Source organism: Aquarana catesbeiana, linkage group LG09, assembly GCF_042186555.1.
Source record: "Aquarana catesbeiana isolate 2022-GZ linkage group LG09, ASM4218655v1, whole genome shotgun sequence".
Taxonomy (NCBI): domain Eukaryota; kingdom Metazoa; phylum Chordata; class Amphibia; order Anura; family Ranidae; genus Aquarana; species Aquarana catesbeiana.
In genome coordinates, this window is record NC_133332.1 from 165,113,040 (window position 1) to 165,139,188 (window position 26,149).

Genomic DNA, 26,149 nt, shown 5'->3' on the forward strand with positions numbered 1-26,149 from the left:
TTCAGTTACTTCCTGGTTTCCAGGTATAGGCAAATGAGGTCATATATCCCAAGAGTCTTCAGAAGGGAATGAGGGGCTCTCTCAGCTAAGTACACCCTCTTACCTGCATGTGTGATCTAAGGGAAGATGGATTCCAGGAGGTAAATGCTACATGAATTATCTGCCCTTACTCAAAATGGTCACAGCCAAAAATGCTAGGGGGTATTTTTCAAAGTGATTTCTCAGCAAAATAAAGCATGGATACAAGAATGGTAGGGGGATTGTGCTCAGATGCAGTGTAGTTCCGCTTTAAGGTATATAACTGATGCAGAAGCAAGTTTAACTGGTATTACTATTAAGACTTATTACCAAATAATAGAATGTATTTACTGTGAGGGATTCTGTTAATGGTGAATGTGCGCATGAATGCCACAGTGTTGCTCCAAACACAGAACACCTTGCATTCAGTGAAAAGAATTCAAGGCTTTTTCTGAATAGAGGAGGGGGCTGAGTGAGCAATCTTTTGTGACATGTGAACAGCTAGAACTGTAGGTCTCAATTACAGACATTAGACACCAACAAGAGCTGCAGTTTGAATAAAAGTAAAAGATGTATCAAATTCTACAGAAGCCAGAGATGGGGCACACTTCGTACCTTTTTTTTACTGTGCAAATGTACAAAAATACTTAGCTTTATTGTTTCTGTTAAGCGTGTTAGAGACATGCAAGTCCTCCTTTTAAAACTATAATCTTTATTATGGTACACATGCCAAATACGGTTTCTATATGAAAATATTCAGACATTTTAGACTGGGCCTCTCCAGGACAAACTTACTTACACATAGACAGCCACAGAAGGTTGATGAACCTAACTGTAACTTTAAATTAGCTTTATACATACAACTGTGATCAACATTAATATAAATTCATAATTGTTTCTGTTCTGTAAATGCAGAGACAGATTGTTACAAAGCACTTATGGAATTCTGTCTTTCCTATATATCAACCTGATCAGTTCCATGGTAAGAAAACACTGAAGCCCCACCATGTTATATGCAATACATAAAGCTCTCAGTGCAAAAGACCTAAGAATGCTGGTGAGGATTCTATAATCAATGCTGCAGGATGGCTGTAATTTACCTTAGGCTCTTTGTAGTTTTTTTATGGGAGACTCAGGGAGCCAATAACAAAAGTGAAGGGAGGAGGTTTTAATAAAATATTGTTCACAAAGTGAATATTCCTGCGTCAGTGGCAAGATAGTATTATCTAGTCACAAAAATGCACGTCTGTTTGCAGATTGAAAAGGGAGTGCAATAACATTAGGATGACCCTTATATTAAGTTGCAAGGTCTTACTATTGAGTAGAGCACTAGCTTTTAGCATCATTAATTTCTAAGCCACTAGAGGAAGAAAAAGTAAAGAAGACAGCACTAGCTGATCTCTGGGGAAACAGTGGTTGGGCAAACACCATCTGCAGAGTCACATGCAGAAGAATATAGACTCATTTGCCTAAAAAAGCTGGATCAGGTAATATTCATCTGAAGTGTATGGCCTGTCTGGGTAGAACTTATCTTACAGAAGGAACTGGAGACATGACACCTGCTAACCACACCTAAAAATAATCATTTTAAGAAGTATTATTCTTTTTTCACTTTTCTGTCCCCTATGTTACAAAGTACATGTAGTACTTTGTTCCATGTTGCCTGGAGCTTCTAAAGCTCAGCTATGAAGTTGGACAGGGCATAGCCTTCCTCCACCCTCCACCCATGGCCGGTCTGACAACATAGTTAGGAGGGAGATGGCTGCTTCAAAACGACTGCTTGTCTCAGTTCTGAGCACTTTCGCAAACAAGAGGCGGCAAAGGAATGCAGATGGAGAGGGGTGTGCTCAGAGCCAAGGTACATGCTCAGAGAAAAGACAAGCAGGGATCTCCTTCCTAGCTATGTTGCTGGACATGCCGCAGAGGGAGGTCTGAGGTGGGTGGGTGCCTAGTCCTACCTCATGGCTACACTTAGGAAACACTTAATGATACTACTTCTTAAAGGCACTGCACTGAAAATTGACCATGTTATTTTACAATCCTCAATACATTTTGAAACCTTCCACTTTTATCATTTTATAAGGTTGATGGTGAAAGGTTAAATATGATATAAGTTGATTGAAAAGAAATTTGGTTTTTCAGCACCACCTCAATCTAGATAATCTTAAAACATACCATTCCTAAAAGAAACATGGCTGCTGTCATTGTTGACCTTCTGAAGATGCTAGTTATCTGGCTATTGCTTAAATCTTAATCACATACTTGTGCCAGGTCACTGACTCAAACTACTGTTCTAAAAAGGTCGACAGGACAGCCAACCAACTAGCATTTGTAGAATAGAACATAACAATAGCAACCACCATGCTTCTTTTCAGACAGGTTTCCTTTTAAAAAACATTTGGCAGCTCTGAAAATAAAACAAATTAGAAATAATGAGTGACATGGGCCCCTGGAGTCCGGGAGTGAATGAGAAAGGTATGAGCCAAGCAACATATCTATAGCACACGCATGAACTTGCAGCTGCAAATGCTAGGACATCTCAAAGATGCTCTTTTGATGCAAGCTTCTTTTTGGGCCTGTGACGCACCTCTGCGAGTTTCCCTGAGCCCATCTGTAAACCACAGAGATCTGGCTGCAATGAACGTAAATAAAGAAAGAAAAAGAAAAGTTAAAATAGGATGTGGGATAACTTAGACGGTGGAAAAGAAATGAGTCGAGGATGAGGGGATCTCATGTCATGTGTGAAACAGAGTCCCATGTGAAAGGGGGAAAAGGGTGTACAGAATGGAGATTCTGGGGTTTGGGTGCAGTGCAGACGGAAGGAGGACAGATTTTGGAAAACAGGTCTATTTGCGCTTATGGTAGAAAATGTATCTACAATCACTTCTCCAAAGCTCTAATATGTAGTTTTGGAACCTACAGTTCAGATATATATACCGCACTACACTTCAGAGAGGGCAACTTGGCTTGGTGATTGCACAACTATAAAACAGCCAATGACTGTCCTTGAACACCCAATTGTGTGCACAGTTTAAATAATAAGAATTACTTTTGCACATGATTTGCTGATTTAAAGTACAACTGTTATGACATGGGCCAGTTGCTTGGTTGCAATGCTAATGCTTTGGTTTTAATGCATTTAATGACTTTGCACAAGTATAAAGATAAGGAATTCCTATTTTTTTCTAACTTTCATTTGCTGTATGCTTGTTCCCAGTCTGTGGCTCAAGTCCTGATCTGACTAAAGTCAGATGCAGTCAGGCAACTGGCATTTTTAAATAAGCAATAGAGGCCTCTATATTTTTTCCCATAGTAATGTACTTAAAAGGAGAAGTATAGTCAAAGCTATTTTGGCTATATTTCTCCTATGGATCACGAGAGTACAGTTCGTTCTGCACTCCTGTGACCCATTTTCAGCCAACAGCAAGCTAAAGTCTGCTGTCGGCTGACATCACTCAGCCAGTCCAGGCTTGGGAAAGACTCAGTCAGGATCCACCCATATCCTTGGACTGCAGCTGGCTCAGCTACTCAGCATGCCGCTGAGAGCCTGATCCAGCCCCTTTTACCCCTTCCACAGCCTAGCGCTCCAGTGAATGTTGCAGGAGCAGAGCAGAGAGCCAGTGACTAACAGTCACTGGCTCTCTGCTCAGAGCGGAGGGGAGAACGGAGCGATCAGTGTTGCTTGATCGCTCAGCTCTTGGGGTGGAGCTGGCGGGGAACAGCTGTAGCTGGAATCGATGCTGCAGCCATCTAGGCGAGTATTTATTTTTAAATTCCTATACTTGCATACATTCCCATCCACATACATACTCTTTTAAAGCAAACCTGTGCCTGGGCCACACAAGGCAAGGCAATAGGTTATCTTTGATTACCCTCTCCCAAGCAAAACATTTCCTTTGTTACACTTTGTTTAGCAGTTTGGAGAAAATACCACCAGTGTGGAAGAGCATCCGACTCACTTCCCTTACTTTCATGTAACAGCTTTGGTGCTGGGTGACTGGTCCAGCACTTTCACATGGGGGCAAGGAAGGAATACACAACCCTGTGTAAGCTCCAACAAGAATGACTCAGAGCTTACACAGAGCATCTCAAAGCTGGAGGCACAGTAGTGAAATAAAGGAACTGTGGCTATGTGCCACTGGGGAGGGCAATTTTCAGGTCAACCTGTTTTGTCCTTACAGATGTAAAGCACAAGTTTTCTTTAAGTCCATCAACCATGAAAGAAATGTGGAGGCTTCAAGTAGAACTATAGGCAAACTAGTGTCCCTATTGGAAGATTTCACCTCTATTACTGTTCTGGGAACATCCCAAAGTTTGGAATTTTCCTTTACTTTCATTTTTGACAACAGTAAACAGGACAAATAAAGAGGGTGAATATTCCTAATGGGGACAGAGGTAGCAATAAAAAACCTTAATAAAACAGGTGTTCCAAATCATCTCCACTCTGTCTAAAACTTAAAAAGTTCTGCCTTTAGTTGAACTTTCAGAATATTCAGTACAGTTGCACAAGCCTAAATGGAAGGCAAACTACTTCAAGAAGAGCTCTAGTCTCTCCCAAAAAATGTAATAAAAATGACAATTACCTGTCCAGGGATCCAGCGATGTCCTCACCCAAGCTGATTCTTCAATCGGCTTCGGGTCTATGCACTGGCATCATAGATAAATTAAACCAGCAGCAAAAGCCGCAAGGCTTCACTGCCAGTTTCCTGCTGCTCTCGCTCTGGAACCTGTTATGTGTTACCGAAGGCTGCGGGGGAAGGTAGGGGGCCGAGCTTCTGCACAGATCACCACGGTGACTGAAATTGGGAGCAGGAACCTGTCAAAATCGGGTACCCGCTCCCCCCTACCCAACAAAAAGTTCCAAATGTAGCAGTGGAGGGTTGCAAACAAGCAAACATCTCCTTTTGGGTGAAGTTCCGCGTTCAGCAACCAACACCAATAATTCTGATAGAGTGCAGTTAAAAGTTACAATATGACCAACGGGGTCTTCTACCTCAGCTTATTCCACCTCAATACTCAGCCAAGAGCTTGTGATGGATTATCACCTTGCTCAAAGAATCATTCTACCAGTCTAATTTCCTTAGTTCTCCCCCACCACCTTTACCGTTTCAGATTTTTGTCCCCTAATACTACCCAATATACAGTTAATGCATCCCTAATATATAATTTACGTTTTAGCTTATTTTAGGTGCGATTGACATAGGGCTTATTTATTATGTTGCTTGGCTGTTGGTTGCAAAACTTTTTCAGTCACTGATCTGGAACAAGCATTTAGATCCATCAAAGGCAGAATGAAAGTGCATAAAAATCCTAACAAACATATTCAATTTGCAATATACCATTGAAAATGTTGGTTATATGTTTGTTCAATAAGTGCAAAAAAAAATCCTGTTGATTCTGATAGAAATCTTGTGTCATGATCTGATAAAGTCCTCTGCTCTCAGCAGCACACTTATCAGTTACATTGTTTCCAGCCATCCCTGAATTACAAACAACTCTCCCCATGCAATGGAGACAAGGAGCAGAGGAGGTGTCCTACAGACATGTCCTAGGGTGACAATGCTGCCCCTCTACAGATACAATACAGTGAGTGTGTTTCACCCCTATTAGGAAAGGAAGTGTGTTTCTGACAGTATCACCAGGTGAAAATAAAGGAAGAAAAGACTGAAATGCGAAAAATAATTAACTTACTACATTTAAAGACTTGTAAGGTGCAGTATAATAGGATTTCTGTACTCACTGTAAAATGCTTTTCTTGGAGTCTACTAAGTGATATTGGAATTCTTACATTGTCAGGTTATATGGCTGCCTACAGGAGAAATGGACCCTTGCAACAAAGAAAAAAAAAAAGTTGGCCAGGACAGGATAACCTCAGCTACAAATATACCTCAGTTTTGTATAAAGTAGTACTGACAGCATACTATTTACACAGAAGAGGATTTTATGGTGAGTACATAAAACTTATTTTCTTTATAGTCCATTGAAGGACACAGGAATATTTGACTGTTGGGACATCTGAAAGCAGTCTAACAGAGGAGTGTGCAACACAGCTTAAAAAGGTTAATAGGCTCAAGTAAATATAATAAATAACTAGGGACGAGACCGTCTGCAGTTAAAAGAGCTGCCTGAAGGACCTAACACCTGAAAATGCCATCAGATGAGACCTGAATATGCGCCTGCAAGAACTTAGAAAACAAAAACAGGATCCCAGATCTTAGCCTTGCATATTGGCAAAGGTTACATGATGCATAAAAGAGCAGGAAATACTCACAGATCTAGTAGAGTGCACCTATGCAAGAAAGAGCAGAACAAAATCGTTATGAGCATACGTTTGCATGCTGGTCTGCCTGAGTTACCTAGAAAAAGTGGACCAAGAAGTTGGTGTACTCTTTTGCTTATTTGGAATACAAAAGGAATCAGTCTTCCTGAAGAAGCAGTGGCTAATAGATTATGGACTGAACCATATACAGATACTGGAGGAAAATGTATTTTTGGTGAACTGGAGCTGGACAGAGGGAAACCACCTGGTCCTTATGCAAAACCAGAAATGGTTCCTTCTAGGAGAAGGCTACCAATTCAGACACTCGCCTCGTAGAGGTGATGGCTACAAGAAACCCCACTGTCTGGGTGAGAGTAGACAAAGGCATGTCGCTAATGGGTTCGCACGGTGATCTCTAAAGCTCAGGGAGAATCAGATTATGTGCCCTTGTAGTTACAGGGGTGAACCACATGGGAGACTTCCTGTACAAAAGGTGTAAAATAAAGTGTGAAGGACCGATGGGCTCTGAAACAACAAAAAGCCAGCGAAAACTTGGCCCTTGAAAGGGCTAGGAGGAAAACACTGGTCCAGACCCGATTGCAGGAAAAATATGATTCATCCCATGGAGGAACTTCTAGGGTGGAAACCCCAAGATTTACGTCAAGTGAAGAATGTCTTCCATGTCCAATGATTGGCCTTATGAAAAATAGCTTTCCTAGCTGCTAGCATTGTGGAAAAACACATATTCAGAAGGTTCAAGTGGGCTTGATAGAGATCTACTAATCTGCAGGGGATACAGGAAGGTTTAAAGTGAGTGAAAAACAAAAAAGGGGCACAGAGCGAAACTCCAGTTTGTAGGCCTGGGATAAATTCTCCAACACCCAAGCGTTGGAAACGCAAGCTGTCCAAGCATCCTGCCATGTTGGAAAGTGGGGGTGCATCTGCATGCCAAGGAATATTTGAGGATTTGACAGACTGAGTGCTAGACCTTGTAGTCAGACTGTGAACCTGGCTTTGAAAGTCTTGATGGGGTAGTGGAGAAATAAAGAGAACATTTTTAAATAGTCAGAGAGGAGGAAGACTTGACAGTCTATTCTTGAGGTTTGTTCCACTGAGAAAGGTGAGTGCTCTTACCCTCAATATTATCTATAAATGATCGGAAGAGATATTGTCCCTCGAAGAGCACGCAGAACAAGCGCTTCTAGATTTTTGCAGTCCAGCACCTTAACCAGGATACCCATGCACGAGTACTGGCAGGAGAATAATGCGGTGGCAAAACTCGAAAGATTTTAGCATATCAGCCAAGTTGAAACTAAAAGTTACAGCCATTTATCAATGCCTGCTTAATGGTTTGACAAGGTACAATATCAATGTGAATAATATCAATGTTAATAATTTACAGGGTAAATCTGACCACCACAGAGAGAAGAAACTTTTGTGAGTGGTCCACTACTGTGCAAAAGTTTTAGGCAGCTGTGAAAAATGCTTTAAATTAAAGAATGCTTTCAGAAATATAAGTGTTAATCCTTTTTTTTTATTATCAATTAACAAAATAGAATGTAAATGAACAGAAGAGAAATCCAAATCAAATCAATGTTTGGTGTGACCACCCTTTGTCTTCAAAGCAGCATCAATTCTTCTAGGTACATTTGCACACAGTTTGTGAAGGAACTCAGCAGGTAGGTTTTTCCAAACACCCTATGAACTAACCAAAGATCTTCCGTGCATGTAGGTGGCCTCAAATCCTTCAATTGCTTCACGTAATCCCAGACAGACCTGATGATGTTGAGATCAGACGCCTCTCTGATAGTACGGCATGATGGATAAGTATCTGCCTGTATTTCTCAGTATTGAGATCCTGACCAAATCTCCAACTCTATTTACAGCAATGCATACCCAAACTTGCAAGGAACCTCCACCATGCTTCATTGTTACCTGCAGACACTCATTATTGTACCGCTGTTCATCCCAACTGCCTTCTGCTATAGCCAAATGCTATCGCCAAATATTTAAAATTTTGACTCATCAGTACCTGCTGCTATTTTTCTTTACCCGATTTTCGTGTTTTTTTTTTATGGTGCATAGTTGAGTCACTTAGCCTTGTTTACACATAAGTTTCCACAGAAGTAAAGCTTTTTGGCCACAATTCTCCTACACAGCTGTTTCTGTTTCAGCTAAGACTGTGTTTTCAACCGACATATGAAATTGATGATCATTAGCCCCTGCTTGGTATAATTGGTTAATCATACTAACTCTAATCCTACAAAATTTTCTGACTTTGTGCAAGTGTACAAAGTGTGCAAGTGTAAAAATTGATGCTGGTTTGAAGACAAATGTTTATTTGATTTAGATTTTCCCTCTGTTCGCTTATTTTGCATTTTATAACTGATAAAAATAAACATAAAAAGTTCATATTTTTTTTAAAGAATTCTTACTGTACAGCATTTCTTCACACCTGCCTAAAACCTTTGCACAGTACTGTACTTCATACCCAAAGGCAATGAGGAGGCCTGTACTAGGGCTAAGGCCAGTACTGTACCTACTATAAAAACAATGGCCAGAGAAACGCTGGAAGGAAATCCACTGGTTGCTAGAGTAATAGGGCAAGGCACTTTGAACATGTGCATCAGGGTAGGTGATGCTGCATAGGAACAACTTCGCACAAAAACCTATAACAGCTGTTGTAAATTAACCAGAAGACACCTAAAACTGAACTCATCAATTAAAATCTGACTGTGGTCTGTTATTCAGCGAACCTGAATATCTTAAAATGGTACATTTTCTCAGTTAAACATTTGATATGTTTGTTTTCTATTTTTGATTGTGAATAAAATATTAGTTAATGAGATCTTCCAATCATTGCATTCAGTTTTTATGTAGACAACATCCCAACTTTTTTGGAATTGTATTTCCTAACATATCTAAAATCCCTTCACATGCATGCCCATTACCATTTATTTTCTCCACTCTCCCACTGTCATTTAAGATGCCCATGGGCAGTGTGGCAATGAATATAAGGTGCGCAGTGCTTTTACGTTCTGGCACTGACTGCGTTCACATGCACATAAGTAGTCTATATCAGGAGTTGCCAGGAAGGTGGCTACATCCCGCATACAGTGCCAGCATACCCACCCCCATAATAGATCTGTTGTCAGAATAGATTTTACAATTATATTCTTGCATGTACTATCCAAAGCTGCTATTTCAAGGTACACAAATATAAGCTAATAAAGGTATGGAATATGATATCGGTTTTTAGTTTAATGACACTTTACCTCCCATACAAAAGGGCCAATTAACTATAGATGCTATTATAGAAAATACCATATAGATAACCTCAGCAGTGGAAATACAGAGGAACCTCAACCTAGCATAAACTTGCTTTCATTCTCTGAGTAAGAGTGGGTAGAAACATGTTCGACTTCCCACCACTACAAGGAAGCAGAGGGTACCACACTAAATGATACATACTAAATGATATTCCTCTAATAACTGGTAGGAGCAACCCAAAGTATATTTAGTGGATACTGTCCATATTACCTCAGCCCCTTCATGAAACCATCTCAATAAGTTATTTCCTTCAAGTAAAACATGTGAATTCCTAAAAATGCATGCAGGGATTTCTTAAAGTGGAACTTTAGTCAGAAAATGAAGTCCTGCTAGAGCACTTTAGGCTAGCCCCTTTTGCAGGTATAGCTATGTAAAACATTAAACATAATTACCTATACTGTTTAAAATACAGTAATACACTTACACTATCTCACCCTGCTCTGCACATGCGCAGTTGCTCTCCAATGTGTTTTAACCGGCTGTTTATATTGTATTAAGGTAGCATACTGATAACAGAATACATCTTATTGCATTCAATGAGACATAATTCTGTACGTAATCTGTTAAATGCAGGACAAATAAAAAATTCTAAATTTTATTCAGCATGGAGCTCTTGAACTCTAGCTGGGTGAAAAAAACAGGAAACTTAGGCCCAGGGTGTACACACTACTGTCAGGGCTGGGCTCAGCCCTTCCTTCTCAGAGCTGGCCGCTCAGCTGTCGGCTAATTGCCAGCTCCTATCTCTCCACAGGTACTCAGCTGTTGATGATATCCTGCTTGTCACTCCTGCCTACTTAAGCTGTTCAGCACAGTGGATCTCTGCCTTCGCCTTGGTCAACATCACAGAGACATCTCCTGCGTTCCTGTTTAAAGGCTTGCTCTGCTGACATTCCTTCTGGCTTCAGATCCTGCTTGCTGTTCCACTACATTGATCCCTGACTTTTGGCTTGGCTGAGAATCCGTTCCAGTTACTGAACTTTGGCTATGTTTTGACTACGTTTGTTCTTTTTACATTTATTATTAAACAAGTGTGATTTAACTGTACTTCTGTCTCGGTCTGATTTCATGTTTCTGACACCTACAAATGCAAGTGCGTGCATAGTGCACATGTATGAAAACAGCAATCTTAGGTCCCTTACTTGTGGTTTACTCTAAACTGATGAGCTGTAAGGGTATTTCAAGCACCAAGCACCATCTATTGATAAATTGGGATACCATACCTTTTTAACCATTATGTGGGCAGACACAGATTTCAAGGCTTGAAACACTCCATTTGGTACTTATTAACTTAAAACTATATCATCTTTTATTTTGTACGTATAAAATTAAATGGTTTGTCTACAATAAAATTTATATTAGTGTTTTTCCCTGCAAAGATAGACTTAATAAACAGTTGTGCAAATATTGTGCTACATAAAAAATTGCAAGTATCATCTAATTATTATACAGGGCTTCTGCATTCAGAAACTATAGTGTTCTTGGGGTTTAAATAATTTTACAGCCAAAAATGCAGATTTTAACATGTGTGCAAAATATAAAAAATGTACTCCAGAGGGAATCTCACCTAACTACCCATCCCACCTGAGGAATAACAAAGGAGGTGCCTGAGTGGTCTACTGCTTACTTGCTTGGGAGCAGAAGCCTAAATGAGACAAAAGTTAAAAGTTGTGTTTTTTTTGTGTTTGTTTTTTCACTGGTTGTTTAAATAAGAACATTTAAGCCATCAGCACCATGGACAGCAAATAAGATACAGCTTTGTGTTATTCATTTAAAGCCACATTTTGCTTAAAATGAATGGCTAGTTTGCACACTGTATTGAATTCACGCATAGAAAGTAAACTCACATGGGAAGATAGACCCTGCTAACAATAAGAAGCATTGATCTCATCCAAATGCCTCTTTTTCATGGAACCTCTTCAATCTTTAGCAGGTAAAGGTAGCATTCGCATACTGGTGAAACCTGCAGTCAACAGCAAGGTGGCAGTTGTTGCTACATGGGGCTACGGCATTTGAGAACAGGTTTGGGAAACTGATTTATTGTAATGTTAAGGAAGGTGTAGTTAAAATACATTAATATTAATTGCTACAGTACTTATTTCATGTAGTTTTTGTAGCTGTTTGTGAAAATACTTAAATATATTACTATATAGATGATATAATTTAGCTATTTCTTGGCAAGAATGTCTGTCAACACTTTCATCTTTGCAGCCTGTATGCAAGTCAGCTGGGTTGATCAGCTGATTTCAGTGGCAGGCAAGGATGTAACTAATACTTTTACAACTCTTATCTGATAAGCACTATATTTTTGCAGGGTGAAATTTTATTTAGGCTTTTAAATAGAACATCTCAGGATTGTTGTTAGTTGCCAAGTCTACCATCTAACACTCTACAGCTCCACCCCAACCCTGATTCAGATGTTAATAGTGCTTTACCCTATTAATCTAGCGACCAGTGGATTTCCATCCAGTATTTCTCTCTGGCTACTATTTTTTATAGTAGGCATAGTACTGGCCTTAGCCCTGGTACAGGCCTCATCATTGCCTTTGGTATTGAAGTACAACACACACACACACACACACACACACACAATATACTGTATATAATCTTACTGATTCTGTTGAGGTGCACCCTATCCTGCAACAAATGCTGTATTCTGATGCAAGCCTTCAATTTTAAATAGAAGTCTTAGCAACAGCTGTCCTTACCAGTTCCCTATATTTGTTTTACTGCCAGATGCTTTAGCATAGAGGAAATATGGCAATCAAGCCATACCTTTATGACCAAATACACAAGATATATGTAATGAAACTAAAAATCAAATTATAGACACTGAAAGAGATTACAATAAACAGCATTGCAGGTGTACCTAGTATTTGATACCTGACACAGGAAGGTTTGTGTCACTGACAAGCATTTGGAGTTGGTATAGGCCAAAACAGATTAGAATTTGTTTGAAAGCAAAAAGCAGACATAGGTAAACAGCTATGGGACCAGCAATACAATTGCTAAATGTTTTAGGTTTCTGGTGTCCAAGTTACCCTGAATAAAGTAAGTAGCTCACAATTAAGGCCACTGAGTGTTTTTAAAACTTTAAAAGGTTTTTGATTAAATTAAAGGTTTCTAAAAAATTCTTATTTTCCAAAAACTAAAACTCCAACGACATGCTTGGTAGCATTGCCAGCAAAACATGGAGTGGGATTATTCCTTTGCTCCAAATCATACTGAAACAGTAGTTAGTACAAGCAAAGAGGTGTGTTGGGCATGCAATGGTCAGTTGTGCCATGTGAAGCTTCAAAAAAAAAAAAAAAAAAATTAAATTAAAATACAAACAAATCCATCTCAGGATCCCATGCAGCTTTCCCCCAGTTATGGTTCTATAAATCTAATTGCAAACACAGAGCACAGCCAAGGTGAGGTGGAAACAAAGGGATTACAGGGGACGTATATGAATTACATATCACCAGAAGGAACAGACATTAGTTATGGTAACTGGTGTAATCATTTAGAGAGGAAAAATTATCATACAGTGTTACACATTCCAATGGCACTTCCAAACTTTCCAGAAAGTATAAAAGTGAAAGAGAAGGACAAAGTGGTCAATCAAATATACTTATTTACAACAGCCTGACCATGTTGGCACATTAACAGTTTAATGTGTATGGCATCTCATCAGCCAAAGATGAAATTTTCATTTTCAGGGGGTACAGAAAAGCTGAACACATCAACTTTTTTCATCTTTGAGGCTTTACTGGCACCTGAGTTCCCGGCTCCACCCATATGCCACAGTCAATAACAGGGGGGTCATTCTCACTGCTAGATTTTTAGATATCTCAAATTATGGAGAAAGATGCAGGAGGAATGATATTACTTTATTTGCCTTCAGAGAAAAGTCAGTAGACTATTCAACTCACCGGTATTAACATAGAACTGAAATATTAGCTTTGAGTAGACTGATGCCGTAAACAAAATATGTCAGTTTTAAAAAGCATAAGCAGCCAATCAGCACAAAGCAATTAACAGTCTGCTGCAAGCCATTTCAGTATTATAATAATTTCACTTTTTTGTCTAGGCTTATTATGCCTATTTATACTGGGGCAATATAATGTGTCTACAGGCCAGGCAATGAGGATAAATAATACACCAACAGACGTTTTAGGTCTTCACATACAGTAAAAGACAAGCTTGAGCACACACAGATAAAATGTATTTAAATGCCACTGAACACTTCCAATAGCTTTTCACTAGTGTGTGCCTGGGTTCTATCACAGTGTTTTCCGGGGGGCATTTTATTATGTTTCACATAACGGTTCCAGGGAAATTCTACTAAATGTTTTTACTCTCTAACACAAAATGTGCTTTACTGACATGCTGCATGCAGCGTCTTACATTTTTTATAGGCTGTGTAATAATTTGTTGGCAGATATCATTTGCTGGAACATCACACATTTGTAAGAAACAAGGTTACATAGAATATTTTTTTTAAAGATAATCCTAAAAGTGTCAACATCCTGCCACACAAGTATATTTACAACTGAACTCATGACAAACTACTAAATACACATATGTGAACTGTTTGGCCTCATTCACATGGGCGTGCTATATCGTACACATGTGCGAGGTCTGTGTTTCTCCACTCAGGAATGCACAATTATTCCAAACCTCCCCATGCAGGCAGTCCCATTTATTTCAATTGGGACATAGCTGCTGCAGAGACAAAGTCACAGCTTCCAATTTGACAGCTATGTGGGTTCGGGTGTACAGTTTGGGGCCACTAACCCCTATTCGCATGGCTGTCAAAATGGAAGCAGTGGCTATGTCCATACAGCCACTGATTCCCAATTAACATGAATGGGACTGCCTGCATGGGGATGCATGGAACACCTGTGCATCTCTAAACAGGCAAACACAGCCCTAGAGGGGTGTAAACTATAGTACACCTGTGTAAGCGATGCTTTTTACAGAATGTAGCAAAGAAACAGCTCATCTGCCATAAGTGTTGTAATTCATACAACTCTATCAGGCAGCAAACCAGGACAGTGACACTACGTTTGCCGTTTTAAATTAATGCAGCAGTGTCATCTCCCTTCCTTCTCCCATTCAGAGTGCTGCTGTACAGGGAATGACAGAAGGCCGATTTAGGAACAAGAAAGAAAGAAGCAAGCAGCGCAAATCTATAATCCCACAATCTGGTGATGGTGAACCCACTACTATTCACTTAGTCCCCTATTATACATATGTGAAAAATAAATCCTACAATCATATATAAATGATGAAACCAGTGTCATAACACACAATAATTCATACTCTCATGCAACAAATTATTCATTCTATGAATCAAACAATTTTAGTGCAAATGCTGTTAAACAGAAAAAAGTGCCAAAAATAGAAAACTATGTACCAACACAGTAACAAAGTGCTTAGTGCTTCAAAAATTCAGGTGTTCACAATATTTAAAGTCCATTATTGAATCCCAGGAAAAAAAAAATGATCAAAAAATGTCTTACTCGTATAAAAAGACACCCGGTGTGCTCCTTCACCATTTGTCCAAAACTGACCCACCAGAAACTATGGCTGGTGAAATTAGAAATCAGCAGTAGCGCTCTATGTTATATATCTGGCAAATAAGACTCTCCACGCCTGACGTGCTCTCTTGTCAATTTGTCTCCTGAGTTGAACAATAATGCATAGGATTTTTTAGGGGTAAGGAAGGAAGATCTCAATAGCGCGATATCATTTAAAAATGCTCATTTATTAAAACTTGTAAGAACACTCACATTTTTCAAGTGTCATCCTGACACTAGGGAACAAACACATGGTTAAAATATATGCCTATGGCCTCCGGTTGCCATATGAAAGCCACGAGCCTGATACCGACATAGGACGATGGTGTCAGCGTCCTAGCCCTGCCCTACTAGTTTCGTCATTCAAAGTCCTCACAGAGTGGTAGAACGCACGACAACATCACGCCATCTTTATAGTGGGTCTTATCCAACCCATACTTTAAATTGCATTAACCAATGTTCACACCTTTTACAAACGCAACGACAAAGAATTTCAACACATAATTTCAAATGTAAACATTGTAGCTAATTACTTCATCTCCTTTATTATGTGATGTACAATGTCTGCTTCATCTATATAGAAGTACATCTTCGCCAGCACATCATGGATCAGCAAACAAACATGTCCAAAAAAGGTTTTTTTAATCGAAAACGGTCACATCACAAAGAAGGTGCAACGTTTCGGGGCCGCGCAGGACCCCTTCGTCAGGCAAGTGAGTCATCACTTGCCTGACGAAGGGGTCCTGCGCGGCCCCGAAACGTTGCACCTTCTTTGTGATGTGACCGTTTTCGATTAAAAAAACTTTTTTGGACATATTTGTTTGCTGATCCATGGTGTGCTGGCGAAGATGTACTTCTGTTTGATGCTTCCAGAACCCAACTGGTAATCGTTACAGCACCCATTAATGTTTTTGCCATTTGTCCGGGAACGTGTGCGACTGGAATATTGAATTGACTGCTTCATCTATATGGCATAAGGCTCCCTGACCAACTTAAAGCCATGGGAAACCCATATTTATTCTAATTGAAGAGTGCAGTTAACCCTATGTGCATCAATGCCCACTTCTTACTTTATACTCACCTACTGATGCCAGTCTAAGCTTCATAATTTTAAAGGCAAAGCGTGGCTCAAATTAGAAATACCTTGTTTTCACTGCAGACCGAGACAGAAAACTAATTTTATCTACATTCTGTTATACCTCCTCTGAAATTTCAATCTAGTTCCAATCAGAAATTGGTGAAAAAGCAATTCAGGTCGATATCTATATTCAACCCAAATGGATGCAGAGTACCCATCTCATACACTCAATGGGTTTCTCTCTTGGACACCTCCTTCACCTTATCCATCCCTCTTCAGTGTCTCATGGACATGATGTCTTTTTTCAACCTCACCTACTATGCAACTATGTAACTCTCTCTATCCCATAAAAGGTGAGCAAACTGGGGTCCTTGCTATGTTTAATTTTAAAATGTCGAGAAACACTATGCTTGTCAAAGCCTTTTTTATTATTATTAATATGCTTGCCAACTCTAATTTTTAACTTCCTTGTAGTCCTCCCCATGTATTGGTGCAGGCATGGGTATTCCAACACATATGCAACATGGGTCGAGTCACAGGTGATCAAGGATTTGAGATCGTATCTTCTTTTTTGTAGTGACAAAATCAAACTCCCTCCTCCTATTTTCTTTTTCATTAATTGTATGCTGAACATTGATTACATCTAAAGAACCCTTTTAAATCTGGAAACATTTTGACCTGTTGTGGGGGGTCCAGTATGTTTTTAACAATCCTACTCCGTACAGATTTGTTTTTTCTATATATGAATCTCAGATGGGATGGAAGTATTTTATTTAACATTCCATCCTTCAAAAATAACGGCCAGGATTTTTTAATAATGCTTTCCATTTTTTTAGATTTCACATTGAAGTCGGTAATGAAAGTATACTGTATAGCCGTTTGTTTTTCATTTTTATTATTCTTCTTAAATACTCCCATCTCTTTTTTTTTTTAAATTGATCTCTTTCACTAATCAAGATCGATCTTGTATAACCCTTCTCTAAAAATCTTTCAATTAGTTTGGAAGTCTGATCAAAATAATCTGGGTCCAAAAGACAATTCCTCCTAATTCTGGTAAACTGACTGCTAGGAGTATTATATATCCACCTGCGATGGTGGCAACTGTTTGTGGGGATTAAACTATTTTGATCCATTTCTATGTGTCAACCTTTCCATTCAACTTAAAAATTGTAAGATTTAAAAAGTTGATCTGTTTATTACTATATTCTCCAGTGAATGTTAGGTTGTATCTGTTGTCATTTAATTCTTTTAAGAAAGCTTCCAAATTCTCTTGTGCAACCTCCCATACAATTATAACATCGTCTATTTAGCGCCTGTAGAGTGCCATCTGTGATAAACTTCTACCTCTTCCCATTTTGCCAGACTATATTAGCTACACTGGGAGCATATTTGGCTCCCATGGCAACTCCCTAACACTGTTGGTAGTATTGTCTGCCATACCAAAAGTAATTATTTGCCATGGGAAACTAGTAATTCCAAAATAAAAGTAATTTGTTTCTTTTTGGAGGTCCATTTTCCGATGTAACGCCCATTTCACTGCCTGTACTGCATCCTCCTGATCAATACTTGTATACAATGCATTGACATCCACTGTTGCTAGTAAACTATCTACAATAAATTTCTTAGAAACTATAAGTTTAATCAGTTCACCACTATCTTTTAAATAATATTAATTTTTCGTCACTATCCCTTGAAGGAAATGATCTATGTATTCATCGACCCTTGAAAAAATTGACTCAATGCCACTGACAATGGGTCTTCCTGGAGGTTTTATCTGACTTTTTTTTAACTTTAGGGAGATAGTATATGGTCGAGATCCGAAGGGCCTTAGGGACTAAATATTTGGCTTCCTTTTTAGTGAGAATCCCCATCCTTTGTCCCTTTTGCAAGATTTTTTTAGGTAGATTTTTCAGTTTCTGGGTGGGATTCCCAGGTAATTTTATATATGCATCTTCAGTATCCAATAGTCTCGCCATTTCCTCCTCATAGTCCTGTTTATTCAAAATAACTATGGCCCTTCCCTGATCTTCAGCTCTTACAATAATATATTTTCTCTTCTCCAATTCTTTAATCCCTTATTTCTAGGTCTTTAAAAGATGTATAATTATCAGTGATCCTAACTTTTTTTTATATCTTTTTCAACCATGGTTTTAAAGACATCCAAAATTTCACCTTTCTGGTTCTTGGGGTTAAAGAAAGTCGCATTCCTCAACCCAATGTGTTGAAATTCCTCATGAACACCTTTTTGTTCATTCAAACTATCTTTATTTTTAAAAAAAAATTTAATGTTTCAAATTTTCTCACAAATTTCTGCAAATCAATATAAATGTCAAATGTATTCATGTTAACACAAGGTATAACGTTTAAACCCAAGTCTAAAATCTCCAACTCCGCTTCCGTTAAAACAACATTACTTAAATTAAAAACACAGTCCCTAATTGTTTCTTTTCCTTTCTCCTTCCTTCTCTCGTACCTCTTATCCTCCTTTTTCCCCTCTTGGTGGCTCCTTGTCCTCTACTCCGTACCCCCCGTCCATCTCCTGGTACTAACCTCTGTAATCCTGCCATTGGTTCCAACTCCCCCTGTATCCCAATAAACCCCCCCAAATGATACCATTCTCAGAGACAAATTGAAAAGAGGGCACGTCAGGAGCGGCAGAGTGGAGAGTCTTATCTGCTGGATATATAACTACTGCTTCTGGTTTATAATTTGACCAGTCATAGTTTCTGGTGAGTCCATTTTGGACAAATGGTGAAGGAGCACACCGGATGTCTTGTTATACGATTAAGACATTTTTTTGATCTTTTTTGATTTTTCCTGAGATTGAATAATGGACTTTAATTATTGTGAACACATGAATTTTTGATGCATGCACTTTATTAATAAACAATATATATATATATATATATATATATATATATATATATATATATATATATATATATATATTTTTTTTTTTTTTTTTTTTTTTCCACTAAGCACTTTGTTACTGTGTTTGTGTTTTTAACAGCATTTGCACTTTGATTCATAGAATGAATAATTTGTTGCATGAGAGTATGAGTTATTTTGTGCTATGACACAGGGTTCATCATTATATATGATTGTTGGATTTATTTTTCACATATGTATAATAAGAGAATAAGTGAATAGTAGTGGGTTCACTATCACTATCTTTCTTCCTGCCATATCAACTGGTGATTCACTGGTAACAGGTGGCAGCAATCTCATTTTGATTCCTCAATCATCCACTAATATCTGGGGTGCTAGTTTTTTTAGTTTTTTTTTTTATATAGGAACGCATTTAGATATATATGCTTGTTGCATGTAAAAATGCATATAATTCTTTTTATAAGAAACACACTACTAAATTAAAACTGTGTTTTTAATCTTTGACCCCAGTCAGAGGGTCAGTTCAGGCTTGGAGATTGCTTTAAAAAAAACTGCAAGTAGCCTCAGCAGTATAAGATATTTTACATTGGTGCTAGCATTAATACCAAGTATTGTCCTGTTACTGGAGGATGTAAAAAGTCCCAAAACACACTGTGACAAACCCAAGCATTAAACACACTGGTGAAAAATGTTTAAAGGAAATGTGGAGGTTGCCAAAGCTGAAGTTTCCTCCTGATAATGCTAGTTCCATGCCTGTCATGCTCTTGCTTTACTACTTTGGGCCAATGACCTGTAACAAGTATGCAGGAATTAATACTTTTTTGACTCAATCTGCACGCTTATTCCAGATCAATGACTCAAAGTACTGAATCCAATGGGTCACATAACAGCCAGGCTACTAAGCTTTTCATGAGGAAATGGTAGAAATCTTTTCCTCACATGTCAGATTTACTTTAAAGTGTATATAAAGGTAAAACATTTTTAATTATATTGGATGGAGTGGGGAAGGGTTCTTTTTTATTGCAGTTTTTGTCCCCACCAGGGTGGGAAATCCATCCTATTATATATCCTGGTGAAAATTGTCATGAAGACAGAAAGTAAGGGGAGATTTACCCTCTTACTCTGTTCCATCTCTAAACAGGAAGTCAAATGAACCCTTCCCTTCTTCACCCAAAACTAAAAGAATTTTTTTTTTATTATTCATACACTTTAATGAGTTTAACTTTCCGGTCAGACAGGGTGCAAAAACATATCTGACCCAGCCTAAAAATCACAGAGATGCAAGTGTGGCACCATAAGTATACTTAAAAAAAATGAAACTAAATCTTGTCAGTAGTGTTTTCTTCTAAAAATGTAAAAAACTGTGAGCTATATTTTTTACACTTGTTGCTAAACATATGACAACAATCACATTACTCTCCATATAAAACTCTATACATGGCACATTAAAAACAAAAATGATCTATGGATTGGAAACATTTAACTTACCATCCCTGGCTGTACAATTCAGCAAGATCAGTATATACAGTTATTCAAAAATCTAGTAAAAATCTAGAAATTTAGGTTTGAAAGAAGTTTCATTAGGCACCATCACTGCAAAACTGCAGCTACAGCTAAAATGCAATTCCCCAATAATATCCGTCCTTTGCTGGCATTACTGCATGTGCTTGTTACTGTTAATTCTTCAAATACAATGAAAGCAGCGGCAGAGAAGGCAGATAGGTGCATAATCGTCATAGAGAAACTTCAATAAAGTGGATTGTCATACTGAAGCCGGGGAGGTGAACATCGTATTGTGGTGATGGTGCCCATATTACTATCCAATCAATATAAATATATACATTTAAACTTTGGAGGAATTTTGATTGATGAGCTCAAGAAGGCAATTTCTTGTATTATCTGATGAAACTCATGTAAGCCAATTCCTGTACTTAACCATTAACCACAGGCTTGGGTAAAGTTTTTTAACATATTTCATAACAGTTTTTATACTTGCTGACATAAGCACTTTCCATGCTGTTCATTTTCCATCAAATACATTTGTGTCAGTGTAAGACTTAAGGAGTTCCTTGCATTCTTTAGCAAACCATAAAACTATACTAAGCTTCAAAAGTACAAAAGATGCTGACAGCGTCATTGGTTTTTCTGGATTATCTTCCAGAATGTTTTCCAATAGAATATGCTGAAGAGGAGCAACAGGGTAGGGCTGCAACTGACGATTATTTTCATAATCGATTAGTTTGCCGATTATTGTTTCGATTAATCGGTTAATAACCTTAAAAAAAAGTGTGGTGTATAATTTAGTTAATATGTAAAGTTTAAAAAAAGGCAATTTATTCCTAAATATCTTTATATGCAGGGGTAAATACAAATAACCAACTATATGGTTAGGGAGTAAAATCTTTAATCCTCTCTGAGAATAACAGACATTAGAGATATACTATATATACTATTAGAGGTTGAATCTGGTAAATATCATCAGACTCATTTAAAGAAAAAAAAAATTCTAGACTGTTTTGCAGATTTTCAAACAGAACTGTAATATCACATGCTTTTCTGCAGCTTCTCCATTGAAGTATATTGAACCAAAAAAGAACCCTTTCCAAATACACAGCAGCTGAAAAAAGCATAGATATGAACGTTAAATGAACTGTAGTGCATTTCTGCAAAAAACACCAAAAAACACATGGGTGGGAACCAGGCCTAAAAGACATTTAATAACATAATGGAGTTAAAAAAAAAAAAAAAAAATAGCCCTTCGTTTTTTTACTGTGCAACATTGAAAGTAATATTTACAGTAGAGATTTTTTGCTCTTTTTGTACTATATAGGGCTAATTTTAGCTTTTTTAACCCCATTATGTTACTGGCCGATTAATCGATTATATAGTAATCGATTAATTTCATAATCGATTAGTTGTCGATTAATCGATTAGTTGTTTCGGCCCTACAACAGGGCAATAGTTTAGTGTGGAGGCTTACTTTTGAAGGCAGGCCACATGTACTTGTGGTGATGAACAAAGTGAAATAACTAATAGTAGCCAATCAGCTTTTAGGCGATTTTAAAAGTTAACTATAACAGGTGGGTGATTTCTGTTTAATCCAGCCCCAAAGACTGCTACGTTTATTATTTTTGTCTAAGTGAATACATCCTAATCACTAATAATCCTTATGATAATTACTAATTAACAGAATTGAATTTATTCTATGCACTTTAACTGCTCCTATAATACAGCACTGTTTGTGAACTCCATGATCATTTGTACACAATTGCAGTAAATGAGAAGCATCTTATATGGGAAGACGTAGGAATAACATCAGTTTTGACCAAAATGTACACATTTGTACTTGTTCCAGAAGCTTCTGAAAAAAATTTGACAGGTTACTTTTTCTAAAAAGGACTCATTTTCAGCAGTACTGCCCTGCAGCCTCTGGAATACAAGCTACCATGCTCTGAGGCCCCTTTTACACCACTGCTTTAGGGTAATACGTGGGAATACTGTATGTACGAAGTGTGAATATAAACATTACTGTGTGCTGCTGTTCATTTTGAAAGGCACCCCGATACTAAATTCAGCTGTCAAGATCTTTGAACTTTACCTACTTTCACCTCTTGCTCTTATTTTTCCTTTTTTGTATTTAATGGAAAATACTACTATACATTAGAAATTGGAAATTCACTTCCACTGATGGGAGAGAAAAATAGATCACAGTAATCATGGCAACCGATCAAATTTCAGTAATGATTCTAACTGATTTCTGAGGCTCAATCCACTTTGCACTAGGCAATTGAATAGGTCTACCTGAGAGTATGATCATTTTCTCTGATTTTTATATCATCAAGGGTACTCACAGTGAATTCCCCCGTCACAGCATCAAAGCCGACATGAATAGTGTGCTCAAAATCTGAAGGAAGGGAGATCTCCGGACGTTCCTTTTCTTTCTTCTTGTTGGCTGGGGTCAAAGTTATACAAAGTTAGTTAAAGTTGCACTATTACTATGCATACATATCCATCACTTGGCTTTTTTTGAATAAAGAGTTCTTGATCTTTGAAGAAAATTCTTAAGTGCAGTGATCCATAGCAATCAACCAGTATACATTTTTTACCGTTCTTACTTCAGTAGTGAATCTTGATTGGTCACTATAAAATTATAGTACTTTAGATCTAGCACTTAACGTAGAAGTATAGGCAAAACTTTTTTATTCATTTTGGATAGAGCAAGGGAGGGTTATAACCCGTCAGATTTTTCTTCATCATCTGGGTCTCATTAAGATTTCCCTTCACTTCCTGTCCAATAACTAAACAGGAAGTTAGAGAATATCCCTGCAAATTAAGGGAATTCCTTGGGGACCCCCAGGTCACCAGAACTAGTGTCCCCATTGGAAGATTTTCTTTCTGGGGACAACTCAAAATTCTGAATTTTCTTTTACTTGCACTTTCAAGGATTATGGTAAAAAAGACAAATAGAGAGAGTGAATCTCCTTAATGGGGGAACAGACAGCAATAAAAACCTAATCAGTATCCTAATCGCTCTTCAATCTAAAACAAACAAAAAGTTTTGCCTTTAGTTATACTTGAAGAATAGAAAATTATATGAAATAAGGTTAACAATTACTACAGGCAAATAGACTGTGTGCATTGGAAGTGCAGTTTCACTCATTTTACCCAGAGCTTAGTAAATGCGGTGAAGCTTCACTTTGTAAAGAATATTCAATCAGGTGCCAGGACAAAAAAAACAACATTTTTGTTTGCACAGCATTGGGTGATGGAAATCAGCAGAGCTTCACCACATTTCCTAAGCTCTGAGGAAAATGAGTGTGACTACACTTCCAAAGTGTACAGTCTATTTGTCTTTAGTAAAAAAAACCCAATTGTGTTGTTCAATCTTGTATTCAAGGCCTTAGTAAATGTTGGCCTGTGAAATGTTTCTAAGCACAAAGGTAGGAGCAGCAGCAAATTAAATGAGGCTTAACGCACATATTAAATGTAGGCCCTGTCACATACCTGACATGAAATCCAGTGACAGCTCTAATAGCTTACAGTCAGACCAAAGGTGACTCTGTTCTCCAGACACAGATTCAGATCTAGGGACAATACTAGACACCAGAACCATGTCCAGGCAGTATAGCTCACAACTGTGTCCAGAAGTCAAAGCTTTCATGGAGCACAACTAATACCAGTACTCTTGGAAAAGTCTATTCTACAAGTCAAAACTATCGTTGGGGTCATTTACTAAAACTGGAGAGTGCAAAATCTGGCGCAGCTGTGTATGGTAGCCAATCAGCTTCTAACTGCAGCTTGCTCAATTAAGCTTTGACAAACAAAAAAAAAACTGCAAGCTAATTGATTTCTATGCAGAGCTGCACCAGATTTTGCACTCTCGGTTTTAGTTAATGAACTCATTCAATGGTCAGGAGGTCCAAACCCAAAGAAAGTTTGGGAAAAAAATTACACATTTTTATAGACACTATTAAAAAGGCTGTCAGATATAACTAGTTGCAGTGTGCAGGCTGTGGTTTGAGGTTATGACTACTTTTAATGCAATCAGTTTTTTTTTAATAAGAACATCCCAAACTACAAAAAGCAGTATCAGGGAAAGTGTGAAGAGGACATATGACAGAGCAAAGATACTAAAAATTTAATGAATGTACATGCAAAATACTCCTCTCCTCCCTCAAGGTCCCTGGACCCACTTTGCTCATCTATAAGCTCTAAACCAACAGAGCATGTCAGCATAGAGAGTGGGAGGAGATTGGAGAATTCCTATTCATGTTCACTTTAAGGCTAAAAGAACCAGAAAGTGCTTAGCTTCTTCAAAGACTACTGTACCCCAAGTACCATCACATAGGGTGATAGAGGGTTAGGTGTAATTCTAAAGTGGTTTTCAATGTGTGACCTATTTATAATTTTTAGTAATCATATTTCGCAGGCACAAGCAATTTTTAGGCTGATGTTTTTAGTACTTCTTAAATTGACAGTCCTTGGCTCCATGCCCAGCCATCTGAATGGACAAAGAGCAGCAGTCCTGTCCTTTTATCCTGAGTGATTTTGTAGGGGGGGTTGCATAGGGTTGATATCAAGTTAAATTAACGTGTATGAGATCCTGCTAGCCAATGCAGCAGCAGCAGCAGCTAACTAAAAACAGAGTAGCATACTTGTAACTTGGCAGTTGCATAAAGTAAAGGTGAATTATGTATAGTGGGGAAAATAATTATTAGTTTGCCCACTTACAAAGAAATGAATTCTATCTTTTTAATCATAGGTGTATGTTAAATAATTGTGACTGAATATCAATCAAAAATCCAGAAAAAACACATGTTACAAACGTTAACAATTGAGTTGAGGGTCAGTGAGTAAAATAATTATTTGATCCCCAAGCAAAACATGACTTAGTACTTGGTGGGGAAAGCCTTGCTGGCAAGCATAGAGGTAAGACGTTTCTTGTAGTTGGTTACCAGGTTTGCACAGATCTCAGGAGGGATTTTGGTCCACTCTTCTTTACAGATCTTCTCTAAATCCTTAAGGTTTCTTTTCTGCCGCTTGGCAACTCGATGTTTCAGCTCCCTCCATAAATTTTCTATAGGATTAAGGTCTGGAGATTGGCTAGGCCACTCCATGACCTTAATGTGCTTCTTCTTGAGCCACCCCTTTGTTGCCTTGGTGGTATGTTTTGGGTCATTGTCATGCTGGAAGACCCATCTTCAGTGTTCAGACTGAGGGAAGAAGGTTCTTATCCAAGATTTTACAATACATGACCCCATCCATTGACCTCTCAATGCGGCAAAAGTCAGTCAGTACCTTTAGCAGAAAAACAGCCCCAAAGCATAATGTTTCCACCTCCGTGCTTGACTGTAGGGATGGTGTTCTTAGGGTCATAGTTAGCATTTTTCTTCCTAACACACCGAGTTGAGTTAATGCCAAAGAGCTCAATTTTGGTCTCATCTGACCACACCACTTTCTACAAATCATTCTCTGAATCATTTAGATGTTCAATGGCAAACTTCAGACAGGCCT

General features: G+C 38.2%; 1 protein-coding gene across 6 annotated transcripts in view; it reads right to left on the bottom strand.

Annotated features, from left to right (window-relative positions):
- PAK3 (p21 (RAC1) activated kinase 3) overlaps positions 1-26,149 on the bottom strand; it is a 357,376-nt gene that overhangs the window by 76,374 nt on the left and 254,853 nt on the right. For 4 of the 6 annotated variants that reach the window (XM_073599359.1, XM_073599358.1, XM_073599357.1 and 1 more), the window contains 2 exons: positions 22,987-23,087; positions 2,606-2,629 (listed from right to left, as the gene is read on the bottom strand). In XM_073599359.1, the coding sequence (XP_073455460.1) occupies positions 2,606-2,629; positions 22,987-23,087 (125 nt within the window). Of the gene's footprint in view, positions 1-2,605; positions 2,651-13,132; positions 13,160-22,986; positions 23,088-26,149 lie in introns of those variants that run through there. The other 2 variants (XM_073599361.1, XM_073599360.1) reach the window with 2 other exon arrangements.